At 43.1% G+C, this 19,779-nt stretch overlaps 1 protein-coding gene across 6 annotated transcripts in view; it reads left to right on the forward strand.

Moving 5' to 3' along the window:
- Nucleotides 1-19,779, forward strand: part of PIEZO2 (piezo type mechanosensitive ion channel component 2) — a 737,984-nt gene that overhangs the window by 286,214 nt on the left and 431,991 nt on the right. For all 6 annotated transcript variants that reach the window (XM_077270184.1, XM_077270188.1, XM_077270185.1 and 3 more), the window contains exon 3: nt 11,376-11,501. In XM_077270184.1, coding sequence (XP_077126299.1) covers nt 11,376-11,501 — 126 coding nt within the window. The remainder of the gene's footprint in view (nt 1-11,375; nt 11,502-19,779) is intronic.

The following is a 19,779-nucleotide window of genomic DNA, read 5'->3' on the forward strand; positions in this document are numbered from 1 at the left end:
CCGTGAGTAAATACTGACCGGGGTCAGTGAGAATTGTTATTGTGGGATACCTTTGAGGAGAAGAGGGTCCCAGGAACCTGTGCGGCGATGACAGGTAACGGATGGAGATCCGTGGTGTACTGACCGGGGTCAGGAAAAGAGAGACATTGCCTCTGGGCACCTCTGAGGCCTAGGGGTGTCCAGGAACCCGTGAAAGTTGCCATCAGGTAACGGTCTGAAAACCATGTATTATACTGACCGGGGTCAGTGAGAAACTGTGTTTGGGCTGTAAAGCCGGGTGTGTAACAGACCGGAGTCTGTATTATACTGACCGGGGTCAGTGAGAGACTGTGTGTTTTTTTTTCTTAAATCAACTTGCTGTGGATCGGCGGGTCCACGAAGGTGACAAGCGTCTTGCTGTAACTCGGCAGGGTTACGAAGGTGACAAGCCTCTTGCTGTGGATCGGCGGGTCCACGAAGTCTGCGGTTGAGACGTGCAGCGCGGTTGCAGCAGCTGTTTGTGATCAGCACCTGGAGGTGCCAGTGATTTGGGACTGCAGCAGGAGCTGTAGCAGTGCCAGCGAGAGCTGTTGAAGGTTGAAAAAAATAAATAAATTTGTGCTCCAGGTTGTGCAGACTCTTAAAGGGCCAGTGCAAGCCCAGGGACATTCTGGTGCATGGTGCAAACTGGTGCCTGTAAGTACTGTGGGAAGTCCACGAGGTGTACCCTAGGGAAGGGGTGGTGTCCCTAAAGGGTAGCATCCTCAAAAATGGGGCGGAAAACCCAAACAGGGATGGTTGCCAAAAAAGGGGCGGAGTCCCAAAAGGGGGTGGTATCCCAAAAGGGAGTAATTGCCCAAAAAGGGGTGGTAACCCTAAAGGGGGTGGAGTCCCAAATGGGAGCGGTAACCCGGGGAATGCCAGTGTCCAAAAAAAGGGCGAAGCCTCCTGAAGTTAAAGGGGTGGCGCAGACCCGTGGGCCCCAGGAGAAATTGTACTATGCAGGTCCATGTTATACTGTGGATTGCTCAGCTAATGGTTTTTCACGACAGTGCTCCTTTTTGTTGGATGGAGAATGTGTGATAGGACTGATAGACCCAGGGAGTAAAGCGACTTTGCTGAGAACCCCTTCTGGATACACTGTGTCCCCTGGGTTAGGGACAAGAGTGAATGACACAGGTGGGGACGTTAAAGGACATTTGGCAGCCTGCCTCTACATTGACATGACAGAGGAGTCCTCGTATCACAATGTAAGTAGTCCCGGACTTACTCTACACTATGGTAATAGGGCAAGATTTGGAAACCCAGTGGGACTGGTGGATAAAAGGGAAAGTGTCTGTGGAATTTATGTGTATGAAAGTTAATGCAGAGAATGCACCTCCTATAGTTGACAGTCCTAAGTCAGGCATGACCAAGGAAAATGGTAGAGGGTCCCACCTTACGGACATGACGTCGCCTGATGTGTGCCACAATATGACTGATAGTAATGTGGTAGATAAAACGTGTGGAGCTGACACCCGGAAAGAGTGTGACTTGGGGGTTCACCATACTGTGGGGTATGACAGAGACTATGCTGGTGACTGTGACTCTGAGGAAGTAAGGGAGTACAGTAAAGAAGAGCCCCACCAGAAGGAAAAGTCCTCCCGTCGCCGGAGATGTAAAGGATGCAAAGAAGTGGTACCAGTTGCACCTTGTGAAGAGCTGGAGGAGGCCACCAAAGGAGTGGGGCCTGAAGTAGATACCACCTCGCGTGATGAAAGCTCAGCCAATCCAGAGGATGGAGGGAGCGAGCTATGCATGGTCCAAGAGGCTGTGGATACCCGTTTGAAGCAAGAGGAGCTTCGGAGACAGGCCGCTGAGTGTCGTGTGAGTGCCTTAGAGAAAGAGGTGGCGGAGCTCAGAGGTCGCCTGAAAGAAAGCCAGTCAATGTATAAAGCAGCCTGGGAGAAGGTGGAGCGGCAGGTGTCTATCCTGGCCAAACGTCTGGAAGCTGGTGATGTTCAGAGGAAGTTGGGTGTCTGACAGCTGAAGAGAAGGAAAGTTCCTTGTTCAAATGCATGATAGGCATACCTGAAGACCTGAGAGAGGCCTGTGCCAGGGAGTCTATGCATGAAGAGTTCAAGAAGGCTGTGGGGGCGTGTAAGGTGAACTGGACCCCAGAAACTAATCAGTTAGTGATACTGTCCACAACTGATGTCACAGCTAAGAGGGTAGCTCCCCTGAGTGACATGCACCTGAGATATGTGCGTACAAAATGGATGGCCCAATTACGGAATGAAGAAGCTGCTAGATGACTAGAGCATGTAAGGAAAGCTCGGAGTCTTCGAGAAGATGTAATACAGGTACCCGTCTCTAGGGTGAAGAAAGTCATTGGAAGGAATGGTCAAGCCATGCAAGAGATGGTGGATAAGTCTGGAGTGTTAAGGTTGAGAATACCTGGTGTCCATGAAGACCAAATACCCCGAGAAAAGGGTATGGTTCCCTTCTTCGTTGTAGGAACAGTGGAGAGTCTTAGCAAAATACAGACTCTGCTGGAGTATTGCATGGTATACAGTATCTGAAGGAAATGGAGCAGTTAAGGGTTGAAGGACGGTGCCTTACAAGACTGCTGCGCCCATTTGATGGAAGATGGCGGCCACTTTCGACCCGAAATGTGGACAAACAAAGGGGTGGAAGTACCCAGCCTGAAGGAAGACTTAGAGGTAGTGTCACCTCAGTTGACTCAGGGATGACTGACATAGGTGGGAGACCTTGTAGCAAAAAGGTGGTGACTAAAGGTCTGTTGACGCAGACAGACTGTGACTTGAGGGCTAAAGCTCAAAGCCTACATGTTGACCACTGGGGGCGGGGGAGGCCTATCAAAGGTGACGTGGGTTCCTGGTATCGGAACCCTAGGTTTATGTCATGTGTCCACCCTGATAGGGTTGAACAAAGGGGGGAGGTATGTGGTGTAGTGACCAATGTTACAGCCAGGGGGCGCTGTGTGTGCTCTTCAAGATGCACTTGGAGGCAGGGTTATGATGAAACAGTGACTGGTAGGGTGGTGAATGGCCGATATGTGTCGCAGAGGGAGTCTGCGTGGTAAGTCTGATGTATCGTGGTTGTTCTGGGTCCTGTAGTCGCACAAGAGTTTGTGTGATGTTGTATAATGATCATGGGGGACTTACTAGGCTAGTTGTGTGAGATAGTGAACAAAAGCCGTGAGCACTGCTACAGGGGTGCACGGGTAGGTTCCCACACCTTAATACTGTAAAGATAAATGAACCCGGCACTCAACTTTGATGCAACTTCAGCGTTTATTGCGTAGTACCAAAAATGTTTTGGTCGAGTGCGACCTTCATCAGTTACGTACTTAGTAGCCCTCCGGGCATGCACGCTGACAAGTGGTGGACACCGCGTCAAGCTCCGGATCGTAGCAGCTCCTAGCCCATCACAAGACTGGGGCATCTATTTAACAGTGATTCCAACCTGATCTATTGAGTTCGGCTCACCAAGCAATACTTAATTGCTACTAAGTACGTAACTGATGAAGGTCGCACTCGACCAAAACGTTTTTGGTACTACGCAATAAACGCTGAAGTTGCATCAAAGTTGAGTGCCGGGTTCATTTATCTTTACAGTTGTGTGAGATGGGCGGGACAAACTAGCCACACAACCACACTCCCACCCATGGGTGTGGTTAAGGGTAGATAATGTGACCAGGGTGTGGGTCACATGGTCTTGTGAGGTTCCTGTGTATGGAGCCGTTTGTTCCTGTGCAAGGTCCTGGACGGTCAATGTTGGAGACTCCTGGGAGTGGAGTCGTCCTGGAAGCACCTGGAGACCGTAGACCTGGTCGGTCTGTGTTGAGGACCTGGGACTAACCTGAAGTCAGTGTGAGGAGTGGAAACTCCTGAGAGGCAACCCCAGACAAGGGGATCATACTATACAGCAGAGAAGCCTATCTGCTACATGAACTGTCTGATGTCCTGTAATGTTTTGTGGCTGTAATGAAATGGACTGTACCCTGTCTGGTTTATGCGGAGTTCAAATAAACATATGGACTGATTTGTGTGAGGAACCGTGCCTGTCTATGATGATTCTGCTGCCAAGCGAGTGTCCCCAAGACCCGTAGCGGGTGAAACGCTACACCATATAGAATCGCTGACGGAACAACAAGCTGGTATTGTTTAGACCCATAGCAAAAAAATAAAATGGTAGTTGAAAACCCCTTTAACAAAAATATTAAATGTGATCCAAGGCATGATCATAATAAAGAACCTGCCATTTTCACACGGACTGTGCCAAGACAAGGGTGACAATTTTGATCATCTGAAGCCACAAATCCAAGTTCTCTTTTTGAATCACAGAACACGCAAGAAGCAGATAGCATCAATACACCAAGTGGTGGAAGCAAATACCAGAACTCCAGGCAAACAATATCATACTTCTCTGTTGCTGTTCTGTGTCATTCTTTCTTTGATTATGCATACATATTTATTGTTGTTTACTTCTGCCAGTCTACCAGATTCTATTTTCAAAACCACAGAATATAAACTCGCTGAGGCAGGACAGGCCAAGTCCGAGTAAACAGTGGCTTGATTCACCGGAGCAAACATTGAGATGTTTCTCTTAGGTGGGGAGCTTTTAGCTTTGTGAGAGTACAAGAAATGCAATGAATCATATAAAATATAGAAGTGAACTGTGTTAAAAATGATTAACATTTAATTTCACCTCATTTTAATTTTTTTGCCAATGACATTTCTGTGACCATTCACAGTACTTTATAGACAGAATGTTTTTCTAGTATCAACATTTTACTTTTTGAGCTGAATCTCTTAACAGAAGATACAGCAAAGAGAGTTGGGGGAAAAAATGGTTTTAAGAGATAATTTAGGATCTGTTTAAAAAAATAAAGCAAAATAAAAGTTACCTTATTTGCATGACTAACCAAGACCACCAGAGACATACTTATTAATCTCTTTACTTCCAAAGACCACCACAGATTATACCGCTACACACTACTGACGCTACTGTTTGTGATATTCAACAAGCACAGTTTTTACAGGAATACGGTTATTATGGCACTAGTAGAGGATGTATTCCGATGATGCTATAACTGGAGGAAAGACTGTTTATATGTTGGTCTGGCATTATGCATTTGTACATATCACTGCATTATTTGTGTGTTTTATATGGTGACATTAGTTATGGGAACAGCATTTCTTCAATTTTTATGGCAATGTTATTTGTACATTTTATAAGGGCTCTGAATGTGTTCAGTGTTATTTGTTATGTGTGGATGTGGGCGCCTCTGCACTTCTGGTCATGCGCAGTGCGCATGTGTGAAGCCGGGACACATATATCCGGCTTCAGAGGATCAATGATGAGCGGGGAAGAAGCGGCAGGGAAAGCAAGTATGGTGCTTGCAATGTTGCTGGCGCTTTGAAGTTATGTTATTACGCCCACAGGGGCGTGAGAACATGCTTAGTGGGCTGACTAGTCTGACACTTCACGCCTCCTCAACTAGTCAAAGCCCTCATTTACATATCATAAGTAGTGTTGAGCGATACCGTCCGATACTTGAAAGTATCGGTATCGGAAAGTATCGGCCGATACCGGCAAAGTATCGGATCCAATCCGATACCGATACCCGATACCAATACAAGTCAATGGGACTCAAGTATCGGACGGTATTCCTGATGGTTCCCAGGGTCTGAAGGAGAGGAAACTCTCCTTCAGGCCCTGGGAACCATATTAATGTGTAAAAGAAAGAATTAAAATAAAAAATATTGCTATACTCACCTCTCCGAGGGAACCGGCAGCGTTGTTTGCTTAAAATTCGCGCTTTTCTTTCCTTACGTGAAGTCCCGGCTTTGTGATTGGTTGCGTCGCAGTCACATGGGCGACGCAACCAATCACAGCAAGCCGTGACGTAATTTCAGGCCCTTAAGGATTTTAAAATTACGTCCCGGCTTTGTGATTGGTTGCGTCGCAGTCACATGGGCGACGCAACCAATCACAAGCCGTGACGTCACGGGAGGCTGGACACGCGCGCATTTTAAAATGCGCGCTTGTCCAGCCTCCCGTGACGTCCCGGCTTGTGATTGGTTGCGTCGCGGTCAACCAATCACAAGCCGGGAGGCTGGACACGCGCGCATTTTAAAATGCGCGCTTGTCCAGCCTCCCGTGACGTCCCGGCTTGTGATTGGTTGCGTCGCGGTCAACCAATCACAAGCCGGGAGGCTGGACACGCGCGCATTTTAAAATGCGCGCGTGTCCAGCCTCCCGGCTTGTGATTGGTTGACCGCGACACAACCAATCACAAGCCGGGACGTCACGGGAGGCTGGACAAGCGCGCATTTTAAAATGCGCGCTTGTCCAGCCTCCCGGCTTGTGGTTGGTTGACCGCGACGCAACCAATCACAAGCCGGGACGTCACGGGAGGCTGGACAAGCGCGCATTTTAAAATGCGCGCGTGTCCAGCCTCCCGGCTTGTGATTGGTTGACCGCGATGCAACCAATCACAAGCCGGGACGTCACGGGAGGCTGGACAAGCGCGCATTTTAAAATGCGCGCGTGTCCAGCCTCCCGTGACGTCACGGCTTGTGATTGGTTGCGTCGCCCATGTGACTGCGACGCAACCAATCACAAAGCCGGGACGTAATTTTAAAATCCTTAAGGGCCTGAAATTACGTCACGGTTTGCTGTGATTGGTTGCGTCGCCCATGTGACTGCGACGCAACCAATCACAAGCCGGGACTTCACGTAAAGGAAAGAAAAGCGCGAATTTTAAACAAAGAACGCTGCCGCTTCCCTCGGTAAGGTGCAGGCTGCGTCGGAGAGGTGAGTATAGCAATATTTTTTATTTTAATTCTCTCTTTTACACATTTTTACATTAATGTTGTTTCGATACCGATACCCGATACCACAAAAGTATCCGATCTCGGTATCGGAATTCCAATACCCGCAAGTATCGGCCGATACCCGATACTTGCGGTATCGGAATGCTCAACACTAATCATAAGCACACTTTAGAAATACTTTTTCGAAATATCATTTTATGTATGTAATGTATCAAAGGGACTGTTAGGCAGTGTGTACAGTGGGGAAAAAAGGATTTAATCAGCCACCAATTGTGCAAGTTCTCCCACTTAAAAAGATAAGAGAGGCCTGTAATTTACATCGTAGGTAGACCACAACTATGAGAGTCAAAATGGGAAAACAAATCCAGAACATCATCTTGTCTGATTTGGCAAAATTTATTTTGCAAATTATGGTGGAAAATAAGTATTTGGTCATTAAGAAAAGTTCATCCCAATACTTCGTTATATATCCTTTGTTGGCAATGACAGAGGTCAAACGTTTTCTTTAAGTCTCTGGCTACCCATTCCCTACAGGGTCCAGTTAATACTCCTCTCTCTAACCCTCAAAGATCTCCACAGTTCTGCACCACCTTATATCTCCTCTCTCATCTCTGTCTATCGCCCTACACATGCCCTCCGTTCTACAAATGACCTAAGGCTAACATCCCCCATAATCCAAACCTCGCACCTCTGTCTCCAAGATTTCTCTCGTGCTGCGCCAGCTCTCTGGAATGCACTTTCCCAGATGATCAGGCTGATACCAAGCCCCGACCTATTCAAGCGCACTTTGAAAACCTATCTCTTCCAACAAGCCTACCACATCAACTACTCAGTAAACTAACTTTGCCCTGTTCCCTTCTTCCAAATATTATTTTGAATCTGCACCCTACTATTCATCTGTCTCCACACCCTCCATGCACACAATAACTGCACTTGATACTTGACTATTGCACTTAAACACACGGGCTGATGACCGGATCATGCAGCTTTATATGAAAATCCCTATTTACTATAATTGCCAGACCTGAAATATCAAGCACTTTTAACCTATTGTGTCTTAACTTGTATTGAATTTATTGTCTGTACATGACCCCGCTAAATTGTAAAGTGCTGCGGAATATGTTGGCGCTATATAAATACAAATTATTATTATTATTATTTAAGTCTTCACAAGGTTGGCACACTCTGTTGGTGGTATGTTGGTCCATTCCTCCATGCAGATCTCCTCTAGAGAAGTGATGTTTTGGGCCTGTTACTGGGCAACACAGACTTAGAAGAGAAGGAGCACCTTTTGACTTTTTGAACACAAAATTGTCTAGAATCGATAGCCGTTATGTCGCATTTGGAGAGCCCCTGATGTGCCTATACAATGGAAACACCCCACACCAGATCCCATTTTGGAAACTAGACCCCTGAAGGAATTTATTTATATGTGTGGTGTGCACCTTAAGCCCTCAGATGCTTCTCAGAATTTTATAACGTTAAGCCATGAAAATAAAATTTTTCCCACAGAATTGTTGTTATAGCCCCACATTTTTCATTTTCACAAAGGTAACATGAAAAATAGACCATCCAATTTGATTTTTTTTTAAAATATATACCGTATTTTCCGGCGTATAAGACGACTTTTTAACCCCTAAAAATTGTCCCAAAGGTCGGGGGTCGTCTTATACGCCAGGTACGGCATGTGCAGGGAGCGATCCTGGATGTTCCCAGGGTCTGAAGGAGAGGAAACTCTCCTTCAGGCCCTGGGATCCATATTCATGTAAAAAATAAAGAATAAAAATAAAAAATATTTATATACTCACCCCTCCGAGAAGCCTGGCTGTCACCGCTGCAAGCGTCTGCCTCCGTTCCTAAGAATTGCAGAGCGTGAAGGACCTTCGATGACGTCACGGTCAGGTGACCGGTCACATGAGCGGTCACGGACCAATCACAGGACTGCGACGTCATCGAGGGTCCTTCATGCTCTGCAATTCTTAGGAACAGAGGCAGACGCTTGCAGCAGTGACAGCCAGGCTTCTCGGAGGGGTGAGTATATACATATTTTTTATTTTTATTCTTTATTTTTAACATGAATATGGATCCCAGGGCCTGAAGGAGAGTCTCCTCTCCTCCAGACCCTGGGAACCACACGCCGTATAAGATGACTGGGCGTATAAGATGACCCCCGTCTTATACAGCGGGCATATCCCAAATTCCATATTTTATATGGAAAAGTTGGGGGTCGTCTTATACGCCCAGTCATCGTATACACCAGAAAATACGGTATTTAAAATTTTAAAAAAACATTTCTTTTACTTTTTTCCTTTGACCCCAAATGGGACATCAACTTTCACTGCCCTGACTGTGTAATGCTTTTGCAGGGAATTAGCTTAGTGCATTACAGACTGAGGAGGTGTGTCAGCTCCTGCTCTGAGCAGAAGCTTACAGGCCACCGTCCCTGTGTGATCCCGTGGCCATTTTTTGGCCCGGGGTCACCATGGAGACCATCGGCACCATGCAATTGTGTTGTGCCAATCGGAGCAGAGAGGAAGCTTCCTCCCTCTGTGATGACAATCGTTCTTGCTGTCACTATTGATAGTGGCTTAAAAGGGGTTAAACACCCTCGATCTGCTCTAGTACTGATCTCGCCGGTGCTTGGCGTGAACCCATTCAATTTTCACGCAGTACATGTATGGCGGTTTGCGGGAACGCACCTCCCGTGGTGCCATACATGTACGGTGGATGTCGTGAAGAGGTTAAATGGGTTGTCCGAAACTAATATTGATTTTAATCCTAAATATCTTTCCATTTAATGGAATAATTATATAACTTTTCTAATATACTTTAATTATAAAGTTTCTGTTGTTTTGTTCCCTCTCTCCTCTTGCTGCTTTTTTTTTTTTAAAACCTACTTCCAGTTTGATTTTGCTTGAGAATGTCCAGTTCATACTGGAATACTCAAACAAGATGTTTTCAGGGTGCAGGGACCGTGGTCACTAATGTAGCCTCTGTCCTCGCCCGGAATTGGAAGCATTATCAGTGACGTCCATTTCAGAGGCTGAGCTAGTCTCATCTGTTCTGTGAATGCATTGTTTTTCAACTCCCGTGTCTCGGTGCAAGATCCATTTTAGTGCACAGTGAGAGTGCCCTCCCTCTCCAGCTCTAATGAGAAGTGTTGAGCCAGTAACAGAGTGCTCTGTCAGTGCTTATTATAAGGGGAGTATGTGGTAAGCAGGAAAAGCAGAGACCAGCCCTGCCCCTGAAACAGATGTCACTTTCGGGGATGGGGCTGGTCTCTGCTCTCCACATTCTCCAAAACATTATAGACATTATCTAATGTTGGCATTATGATTACAACGTTTCCCAATTTGTTATATGTACCCCAAATTGATGTAATTAAAAAATACAAGTCATCTAGCTTAGTATGGATTCAAAGGAAACCAGTTAGGTCAGAATTTTCCACTAAGTAAAGGCAGAGCAGTCTACAGTTTATAATCACCTTCCACTTCGTGTCAGTGTCATAGGTTTCAATCAGCGTTGAAACAAGAATATAATGTAATAGTCGTGCTGTGCCTTATTCCATCACAGTCATTGGGGTGGGGAATAGCACTCAGCAGTCAGGGCTGCTCTTCAGTCATGTCCATTATTCATTCAGTTGACTTCCCATTTGGCCTTTGAATATGCTGAATGGGACATCAATTAATTGAACAGTTGATAAGATTGGAAGAACAGCCATTGCTCTATCCCCTGTCCTGTCCAGAGCGAAGCAGGGCACAGTACAATAATGATGATTTGTTCTTTTTTCACCATTGTCTGACACATATGACATTGAGATGATCTGTAAGGTAATTGTAATTCCTGTCTTCTCTGCATGATCTCAGATTGGGAATTCTGACCTGACAGGTTCCCTTTAAATGAATTTGCACCATTTCGTTCCCCCCTTTTTCCTGCATCTGTTTACTGCAATGTATGTATCTGGTATAAACTTGTAAATTAGTATCTACAATTCTAAACATCAAATGACATGAATATAATAATGTATTTCTATTCAGACACATAAGCTAAAAAGTTGGCACTTAATTAACTTTTCAGTATACTATCACAGACGTGCCGTGAAAGTGAGTATTTTCTGGCTCTTCAGAATTTTAGTATTTCAACACGCAGCGAATCTGAGAATGATTTATGAAACTCCAAGTTAAGTTAGTAGAGGATTTATTTATTTTAGTTTCATCTTGCACAGTATATATGGCAAAGTGGAAATCTTTGCCTATTTCATGATAGATTTATTTAACATTCTAATACAGAAGCTAATGGCCCCTGTGCAAGAACAATATATGGGCCCTTGGCAGTGTAGGAGCTCATCTTAGTGCACAATTCCACCAGCTTTAAAGGAGGTAAAAGCACACATACAGGCTATAGTTTCCAGATATAAAAATATCTCCTGGATTTCACCTTTTCTTTCATTAAAGCTAGTTAGGTTAAATATGTTCTTTACATTCGTCATTTATATGAAGAGACAGTTGGTTTGATAAAAGTTTCTTATAAAATGAATTTTGTATTTTACAGGACATACTGGACGATTATTAACATCCCTATGTTTCACCAGTCTTTCCTTTCTGTTTCTGCACATCATCTTCCAAATAACAATAAACAGCTTGGAGGCCAGAAAGACGATAAACCCTAATTTCAACTGTAAGTAGATCTTTTATCATAGAGGAAATCTGTGCCTAAGTAATGAAGCACATGGGTGATAAGTTAGTATCCTTTGTACTCTAATTATTCGGGGTAAATTGTGACTTTTTGGTTCTTAATGTGCACCACAAATTTATTACTCATTTGTGACATTTTTAACCTCATTTGTTCCTAAACCAAGTTTTCTTATTTTGTATTTGAAAATGAGCAGGTTTTGGAATTACAGACACTGTGTTTTTGCTCAGCAAACACCACAGTATGTTAGTTCTCGTTCACACATTCAGTATTTGGTGAGTTTTTTACATCAATATTTATACGTCAAAACCCGGAGTGGAACAATCGTAGGAAAAGTATAATAGAAACATATGCACCACTTCTGTATTTATCACCCACTCCTGGATTTGGCTTACAAATACTGATGTAAAAAAACTCACTAAATACTGAAAATATGAACATGCGGATTTTCCGCATAAGGCTGTGTTCATATGTTCAATATTTGGTCAGTATTTTACCTCAGTATCTGTAAGCCAAAACCAGGAGTGGGTGATAAATACAGAAGGGGTGACATGTTTCTATTATACTTTTCCTCTAATTGCCCCTTTCCTGGTTTTGGCTTACAAATGCTGATGTAAAATACTGACCAAATAGTGAACGTGTGAATGTGGCCTAACACTACTTTCCCACAATGAGCTATTGGAGAGTTTCTCAAGTTAAAGATTTCTGCACCTATTACCACAAGTAAATTACTTGAGTTTTCTCATTGTGTTTTTTTTTTTTCATGCTTTTTTTTATCGTATTTTAATGCTGCAATTTTTGTCTCTTGGTGGTATATCTTGTTTTAAGCAACGCTGCTTTGTTTTTGATACTTCCTGGTTTTCTATGAGGAAATTCTGCACAATAAACTCAGCGTACCCACAAGAGAAATTGTCATGTTGCAGATTTGAAACAGACACCACAAGTCAGTTTACGCTGAGTAAAAAAGAAAATCCCATGCACTTTGCTGGAACTGTAAGACGCTGCGTTTTTGCCAAAGTGAAAATATGCAGCATCAAATACTCACCAAAAACTCATTGTGGGCACACAACCTTAAATGCAGAAAATCCACAGGTAAAAAACACACTTGCATTTTTAGTGCGTTTCTCCTGTGGAAATACACTAAAAATGCATGTAATCTGCACATGGCTGTACCAATAACCTATTGTCAATACTAAATACCAGCAGCTTTATTTAAAGCATGACATGCCAAAAAGAGACAAAACCCACAGCATCAAACTAATCGCTGGCTGTATTGAGAAAAAGGATCAGAATTGATCTGAAACGTATAGTACCGTATTTTCTGGTGTATAAGACGACTGGGCGTATAAGACGACCCCCAACTTTTCCATATAAAATATGGAATTTGGGATATGCCAGCCGTATAAGACGGGGGTCATCTTATACGCCCAGTCATCTTATACGGCGTGTGGTTCCCAGGGTCTGAAGGAGAGGAGACTCTCCTTCAGGCCCTGGGATCCATATTCATGTAAAAAATAAAGAATAAAAATAAAAAATATGGATATACTCACCCCTCCGAGAAGCCTGGCTGTCACTGCTGCAAGCGTCTGCCACCGTTCATAAGAATGCAGAGGGTGAAGGACCTGCGATGACGTAGCGATCTTGTGATTGGTCCGTGACCGCTCATGTGACCGGTCACCTGACCGTGACGTCATCGAAGGTCTTTCACTCTCTGCATTCTTATGAACGGAGGCAGACGCTTGCAGCGGTGACAGCCAGGCTTCTCGGAGGGGTGAGTATATACATATTTTTTATTTTTATTCTTTATTTTTTACATGAATATGGATCCCAGGGCCTGAAGGAGAGTCTCCTCTCCTTCAGAACCTGGGAACATCCAGGATCGCTCCCTGCACACGCCGTACCCGGCGTATAAGACGACTCCCGACTTTTGGGACAATTTTTAGGGGTTAAAAAGTCGTCTTATATGCCGGAAAATACGGTATATCTACACTCTGTCTGGTTTATATTTTTTGTGGATTGTTTAATAAAGTCATTGATTATTTTATTTGGATCCTGGGAGCTGAATGTTTCTTTGTTTTCCTCCGTGTGATCTATGCACCTGGTGGTGAATGAGCTGGACTTTTCTTTGCTATTAAACATTTCATTAAAGAAGTATTCCCATTAAAGATTTTATTCTCTTAATAATAATAATAATAATAATAATAATAATAATAATAATTTTATTTCTATAGCGCTGACATATTCCGCAGCACTTTACATTTTAGAGGGGACTTGTACATACAATAGACATTACAGCATAACACTAAACACATAGATCAAAACAGATACCAAGAGGAATGAGGGCCCTGCTCGCCAGCTTACAATCTATGAGGAAAAGGGGAAGCAGGAAAGATGCATGGTAGCAATTGCTTTCGTTGTTCGGACCAGCCAAAGTGTAAAAATGGGCCCTCATTCCTCTTGGTATCTATTTTAAACTGTGATTTCTGTTATGCTGTAATGTCTATTGTCTGTACAAGTCCCCTCTATAATTTGTAAAGCGCTGCGGAATATGTTGGCGCTATATAAATAAAATTATTATTATTATTATTATTATTAATATTATTAAAAATCAAGTGTTCATGTAATGCTGCATGAACCGGTTATCACCCTAAGTGTGTAACCGTACAGACACAGAGGGCTATTAAATGCTTAAAGCGTGTGAGAACATGATGTGAGGAACTTGGTTATGGTAAAAATTTTGAATGAGCAACACGGGGATAGTTAGGTTAATGTGTTGAGGCGGTAAGCCAGTCTGAACAAATGCGTTTTTAGGGCACACTTAAAACTGAGAGGATTGGGGATACACTGTCCTCCCTCCCCTACTACACCTCGCTCACTCTCTGACTTTGAACCAGTCACAGAAAAAGAAGTCATTAGGCTTCTTGCATCTTCTCACCCACCCACTTGCACCAGAGACCCCATTCCATCACATTTCCTCCAGTCCCTTTCCCCTGCTGTCACCGCTCACCTAACAAAAATATTCAATCTCTCTCTCTTTTCTGGTATCTTTCCCTCCTCATTTAAGCACGCCATCATACATCCATTACTTAAAAAACCATCCCTCGACCAAAACTGGGCCGCTAACTACAGACCTGTCTCTAATTTTCCCTTCATCTCTCAACTCCTGAAACGCCTGGTCCACTCCCGTCTTATCCGCTATCTCTCAGATAACTCTCTTCACGACCCTCTACAATCCGGTTTCCGCTCTTTATGCTCTACTGAAACTGCCCTTACTAGAGTCTCTAATGATTTACTAACAGCTAAATCTAATGGTCACTACTCCATGCTAATTCTCTTGGATTTCCCTGCAGCATTCGACACTGTGGATCATCAGCTCCTCCTCACTATGCTTCGCTGCATCGGCCTCAAGGACACCATTCTCTCCTGGTTCTCCTATCTCTCTGACCGCTCCTTCACTGTATCTTTTGCTGGCTCCTCCTCCTCTCATCTTCCCCTTACTGTTGGGGTTCCTCAAGGATCGGTTCTAGGCCCCCTTCTCTTCTCTTTGTATACTGCCCCTATTGGTCAAACAATCAGTAGATTTGGTTTCCAGTACCATCTCTATGCAGATGACACCCAATTATACACCTCTCTCCTGATATCACGCCTGCCTTTTTAGAAAACACAAGTGATTGTCTTACCGCTGTCTCTAACATCATGTCCTCCCTCTAGCTGAAACTGAACCTATCAAAAACTGAACTTCTTGTGTTTCCTCCCTCTACTAATGTACCTATGCCCAACATTACCATTTCCGTGTCTAGTTCCACCATTATTCCCCAGCAACATGCCCACTGTCTTGGGGTCATACTTGATTCTGAGCTTTCATTCACCCCCCACATCCGATCACTGGCTCGCTCTTGTTATGTTCACCTCAAAAACATTTCTAGGATTCGACCCTTTCTTACTTTCGACTCTGTAAAAACTTACTGTTTCTCTTATTCATTCTCATCTGGACTATTGTAATTCTCTACTAATCGGTCTCCCTCTTACCAAACGCTCCCTTCTCCAATCTGTCCTAAATGCTGCAGCCAGGATCATGTTCTTCACCAACCATTACACCAATGCCTCTACTACCTTGTGCCAGTTATTATACTGGTTACCCATCCACTCCCGAATCCAGTACAAACTTATTGCTCTCACCCACAAAGCACTCCTTCGCTCAGCACCACCCTACATCTCCTCCCTTGTCTGAGTCTACCACCCTATCCTTGCCCTCTGTTCTGCTAATGACCTGAGGTTAACATCCTCAATAATCAGAACCTCCCATTCCCGTCTCCAAGACTTTTCTTTGGAATGCACTACCCAGGTTAATACAATTAATCCCCAATCCCCACAGTTTTAAGCATGCCCTAAAAATGAATTTGTTTTGACTAGCCTACCGTCTCAGTGTATTAACCTAACTATCTTTGTGTTGCCCATTCAAAATTTTTTACCATAACCAGGTTCTCACATGCTTCATGCATCTAATAGCCCTTTGTATCTGTATTGTTACATACTTAGGCTGATAACCGGTTCATGCAGCATTACATGAACACCCGATTCTTACACTTTGGCTGTTCCCCTTTTCCTCATAAATTGTAAGCTTTCGAGCAAGGCCCTCATTCCTCTTGGTATCTGTTTTGGTCTTTGTATTTATTGTTATGCTGTAATGTCTATTGTCTGTACAAGTCTCCTCTAAAATGTGAAGTGCTGCGGAATATGTCGGCGCTATAGAAATAACATTATTATTATTAATCATATTAACCTGGGTAGTGCATTCCAAAGAATTGGCGCAGCACGTGAAAAGTCTTGGCAACAGGAGTGTGAGGTTTTGATTATTGAGGATGCTAACCTCAGGTGATTAGCAGTACGGAGGGCATGCGTAGGGTGGTAGATTGAGGCGAGGGAGGAGATGTAGGGTGGTGCTGAGCCATGGAGTGCTTTGTGGGTGAGAGTGATAAGTTTGTACTGGATTCTGGAGTGGATGGGTAACCAGTATAATGACTGGCACAAGGTAGAGGCATCTGAGTAACGATTGGTGAGGAATATGATCCTGGCTGCAGAATTCAAGACAGATTGAAGAGGGGAGTTTGGTAAGAGGGAGACCGATCAGTAGAGAGTTACAATAGTCCAGACAAGAATGAATAAGAGAAACTGGGAGTTTTTGCAGAGTCAAAAGGAAGAAAGGGTCGAATTCTAGAAATGTTTTTGAGGTGCAGATAACAAGAGCCAGTGATTGTATGTGGGTGCTGAATGAATGCTTGAAATCAAGTATGACCCCAAGACAGCGAGCGTGTTGCTGGGGAGTAATGGAGGAACCACACACGGAAATGGCAATGTTGGGCATAGGTACATTAGTAGAGGGAGGAAACACAAGGAGCTCAGTTTTTGACAGGTTCAGTTTCAGATAGAGGGAGGACATGATGTTAGAGACAGCTGTAAGACAATCACTTGTGTTATCTAAAAAGGCAGGCGTGATATCTCTTATTTAAACATAGGGATTGAGAAGGGGTTGTCCAAGTAGTTGTAGTGGCCATCTTCCTGTGGCCGCGCGTGCGCAGATGGAGCGCTCTGCTGCCCGGGGCCACAGGAAGATGGCCGCCCCACCGATCACCAGGGGAATAGCGCAGATCGCGCTCTTTTCCCTCCCCTGTGCAGTGGATTCTGGACTTGGGCATGCGCAAACCACTACGCCACCAACGGAAAAATAAGCAAGATCTGGGGGAAGACACCACGCCCATCTGACCAGACCAGCCTGATTGACAGGCGAAAACGGCCACTTTGGTAACGTATTTCGGCAGCATAGGAGGGGAATCGGGGTCCACAAAATACACTATTGTAATACACAGCTCAGGCCCTATTTAACAGTATTTTTATCTCATACGGAAAAAACGGGGTGACAGGTTCCCTTTAAGTGTTTTTCAACATTGTTTTTGCGGTTATTACTGACTGAAATAAATAATGAAACAGTTTTAAAGTGAGATTAATGATGAATAGAGCAATACAAAATATGTGTTATTTTTGTGGTGATCTGCATTTTGTTTTGTTTTTTTTTGCAAATGAACTATTTTTTATCTTTAAAAGGTTTATCAAGGGCTATTTTTTTTTACTATGGGCCTAAAAACTAACAGGCAGGTAGTTGCTAACAGAGGCAACTATCTGTCTGTTCGATCCAGCCCCTTCTCAGAGCTGTCACCAACTGCTCATGCCAGTGATTCAGCTTCTCCACATCAGCAGAGCCTCTGCTCTTCTTCTGGGCTGCTCTGTTGACACGGTGTGACTGCTGACGTCATGCTGATTGACAGCCTGCTGCCCACAGTTAGGAAGCAGGAAAGCAGCTGTCAATCAGCATGACATTGACAGTCATGCCCTGTCAACAGAACAACCGCAAGATGAAGAGCTGCTTTTATCAATGTGACATCAGCAGGAGCCGCTGAATCACTGGCAGGAGTGGTCTGTTTTGTGGGAAATAATACAACATGCCTAAAGTATCGAAAGTAGAATTTATTTTGGCATGTTGTATTGTTTCCCACATTCATAGTTAAGCAAATGGAAGTGATTAGTTAAAACTATTTTTTCATAGCTCTGGGTATCATAAAAATGAGCCCATAAGTGTACACATATGTATTCAAACTGATGTGAACCTAAAGATAATATAACAATTTCCATCTGTTTTCTGATCCATCCGGACAATCAGTGGGAACAGCCATGTTTTTATGTAGCTTTATTTTCTGTAGAGATAAGATCATTTCATTAGGACTGACCATTGGCTCTTCAGATGGAGGATGTAAATTCTATTGTTATCTTTATAGCATTAGCAATACTTTTCATTTGACAGAAGTCTATTACATGGTTGAAATGCTCTGCTGTCTTTTAAAAGGGATTTCACTTCAAATTAAAATATTGAGGATTCATTGCAGTGTTAAAATCCCTTATCAGGGCAGTATATCCCACTGCTACTGAATATGTAGATAATGTGAAAACTGATAAAGTAGTGTGGATTCAAGATACTGATGAAAATGGCCTCAGCACCTGTAAATCAAGATGAAATTACAATAAATATAGTAATGCAACTTCAGTTGTTCATTATAGAGAAATAGTTCAATAGACAGCTATATGCTACATTATATCTGTCTTTGTGATTTTAAGACAATTTTGAGCAACTAAATTGCTATCACTGTAGTAAGGTGTATTTTATAATCATCTGATCAATAGCTGTTCTTGATAATTTGAGATTGAACGTAAAAAAATTACATCTTTAACTTCTTCACGACAAAGACTTTATAACCTGCTGATCACCAAATGATATTTCAGGAATCATTGAAGTAAATGAAGATGGTTTCACAAATGCATAATATGGTTGAAGTTTTGCAGCTTTATCACTTTTTCAAGTCCTGGCCCAAACATGATTCTGATATCTCTATCAGCAACATATGGACATATAATGTTGATAGTTTGGGTGATTAGGCCTAAAATTCTCTAAAGGGACAAAAAAATAAAGTAAAAAATAAAAAGCTTTTAGAAAGAAATAAAAAAAAAAGAAAAAGAAAATTAGCAATAATGGTGTCACTGTGTTCATAAATGTCTGATCTATCAAAATATAAAATTACACCACAAAATATAAATTGTTGAAAAAAAAATATAAAAATGTATTCCTCTTGGAATAAGAAAAAAATGAAAGCGCAAAATCTGAAAATCACCGAGTCGAGAAGGGGTTAAAATACCCTGATTTCTAAACATCTATGTCAGACTAAGAAAATACTTGCTCTCCCTGATTTAGCCAAATGTACATCGGTAAATTGTGTGTATTGGGCTGTGGGCCCAGGAGCTCCTTTTGGTTCTATACTGTCTATAAAGGCATACAGATATTTTTTTTGTCAAATGGACCTATACCAAATCTGACTTATGAAATCTATGTATGCATTCAACTAAAGTCCAAAGAAGTGTTGTGGTACTGTAAAGCCCATAGGGGTCTATGGATGGTATATGGGTAATTCATGTATTTAGGGTTTTGAGGGAAAATAATTGGATGCTATTTACATAAAATTAAACCCTTAAAAGGGTTTTCTAATCAAAGAAGAAGTGTCTCCAGTCACTCGATCTAACTGGACAGTGCTGAATAGTGACAGTGTGCGATGTACACACTGTCACTATTTCCCCGTGTTCGTGATCATGTGAACAAATGCATACTTGTTGTGCTGACTAGTATCATCAGTCGTCCCTCAATTCTCTTCTGGTTGAGAGA

Source organism: Ranitomeya variabilis, chromosome 6 (assembly GCF_051348905.1).
Source record: "Ranitomeya variabilis isolate aRanVar5 chromosome 6, aRanVar5.hap1, whole genome shotgun sequence".
Taxonomy (NCBI): domain Eukaryota; kingdom Metazoa; phylum Chordata; class Amphibia; order Anura; family Dendrobatidae; genus Ranitomeya; species Ranitomeya variabilis.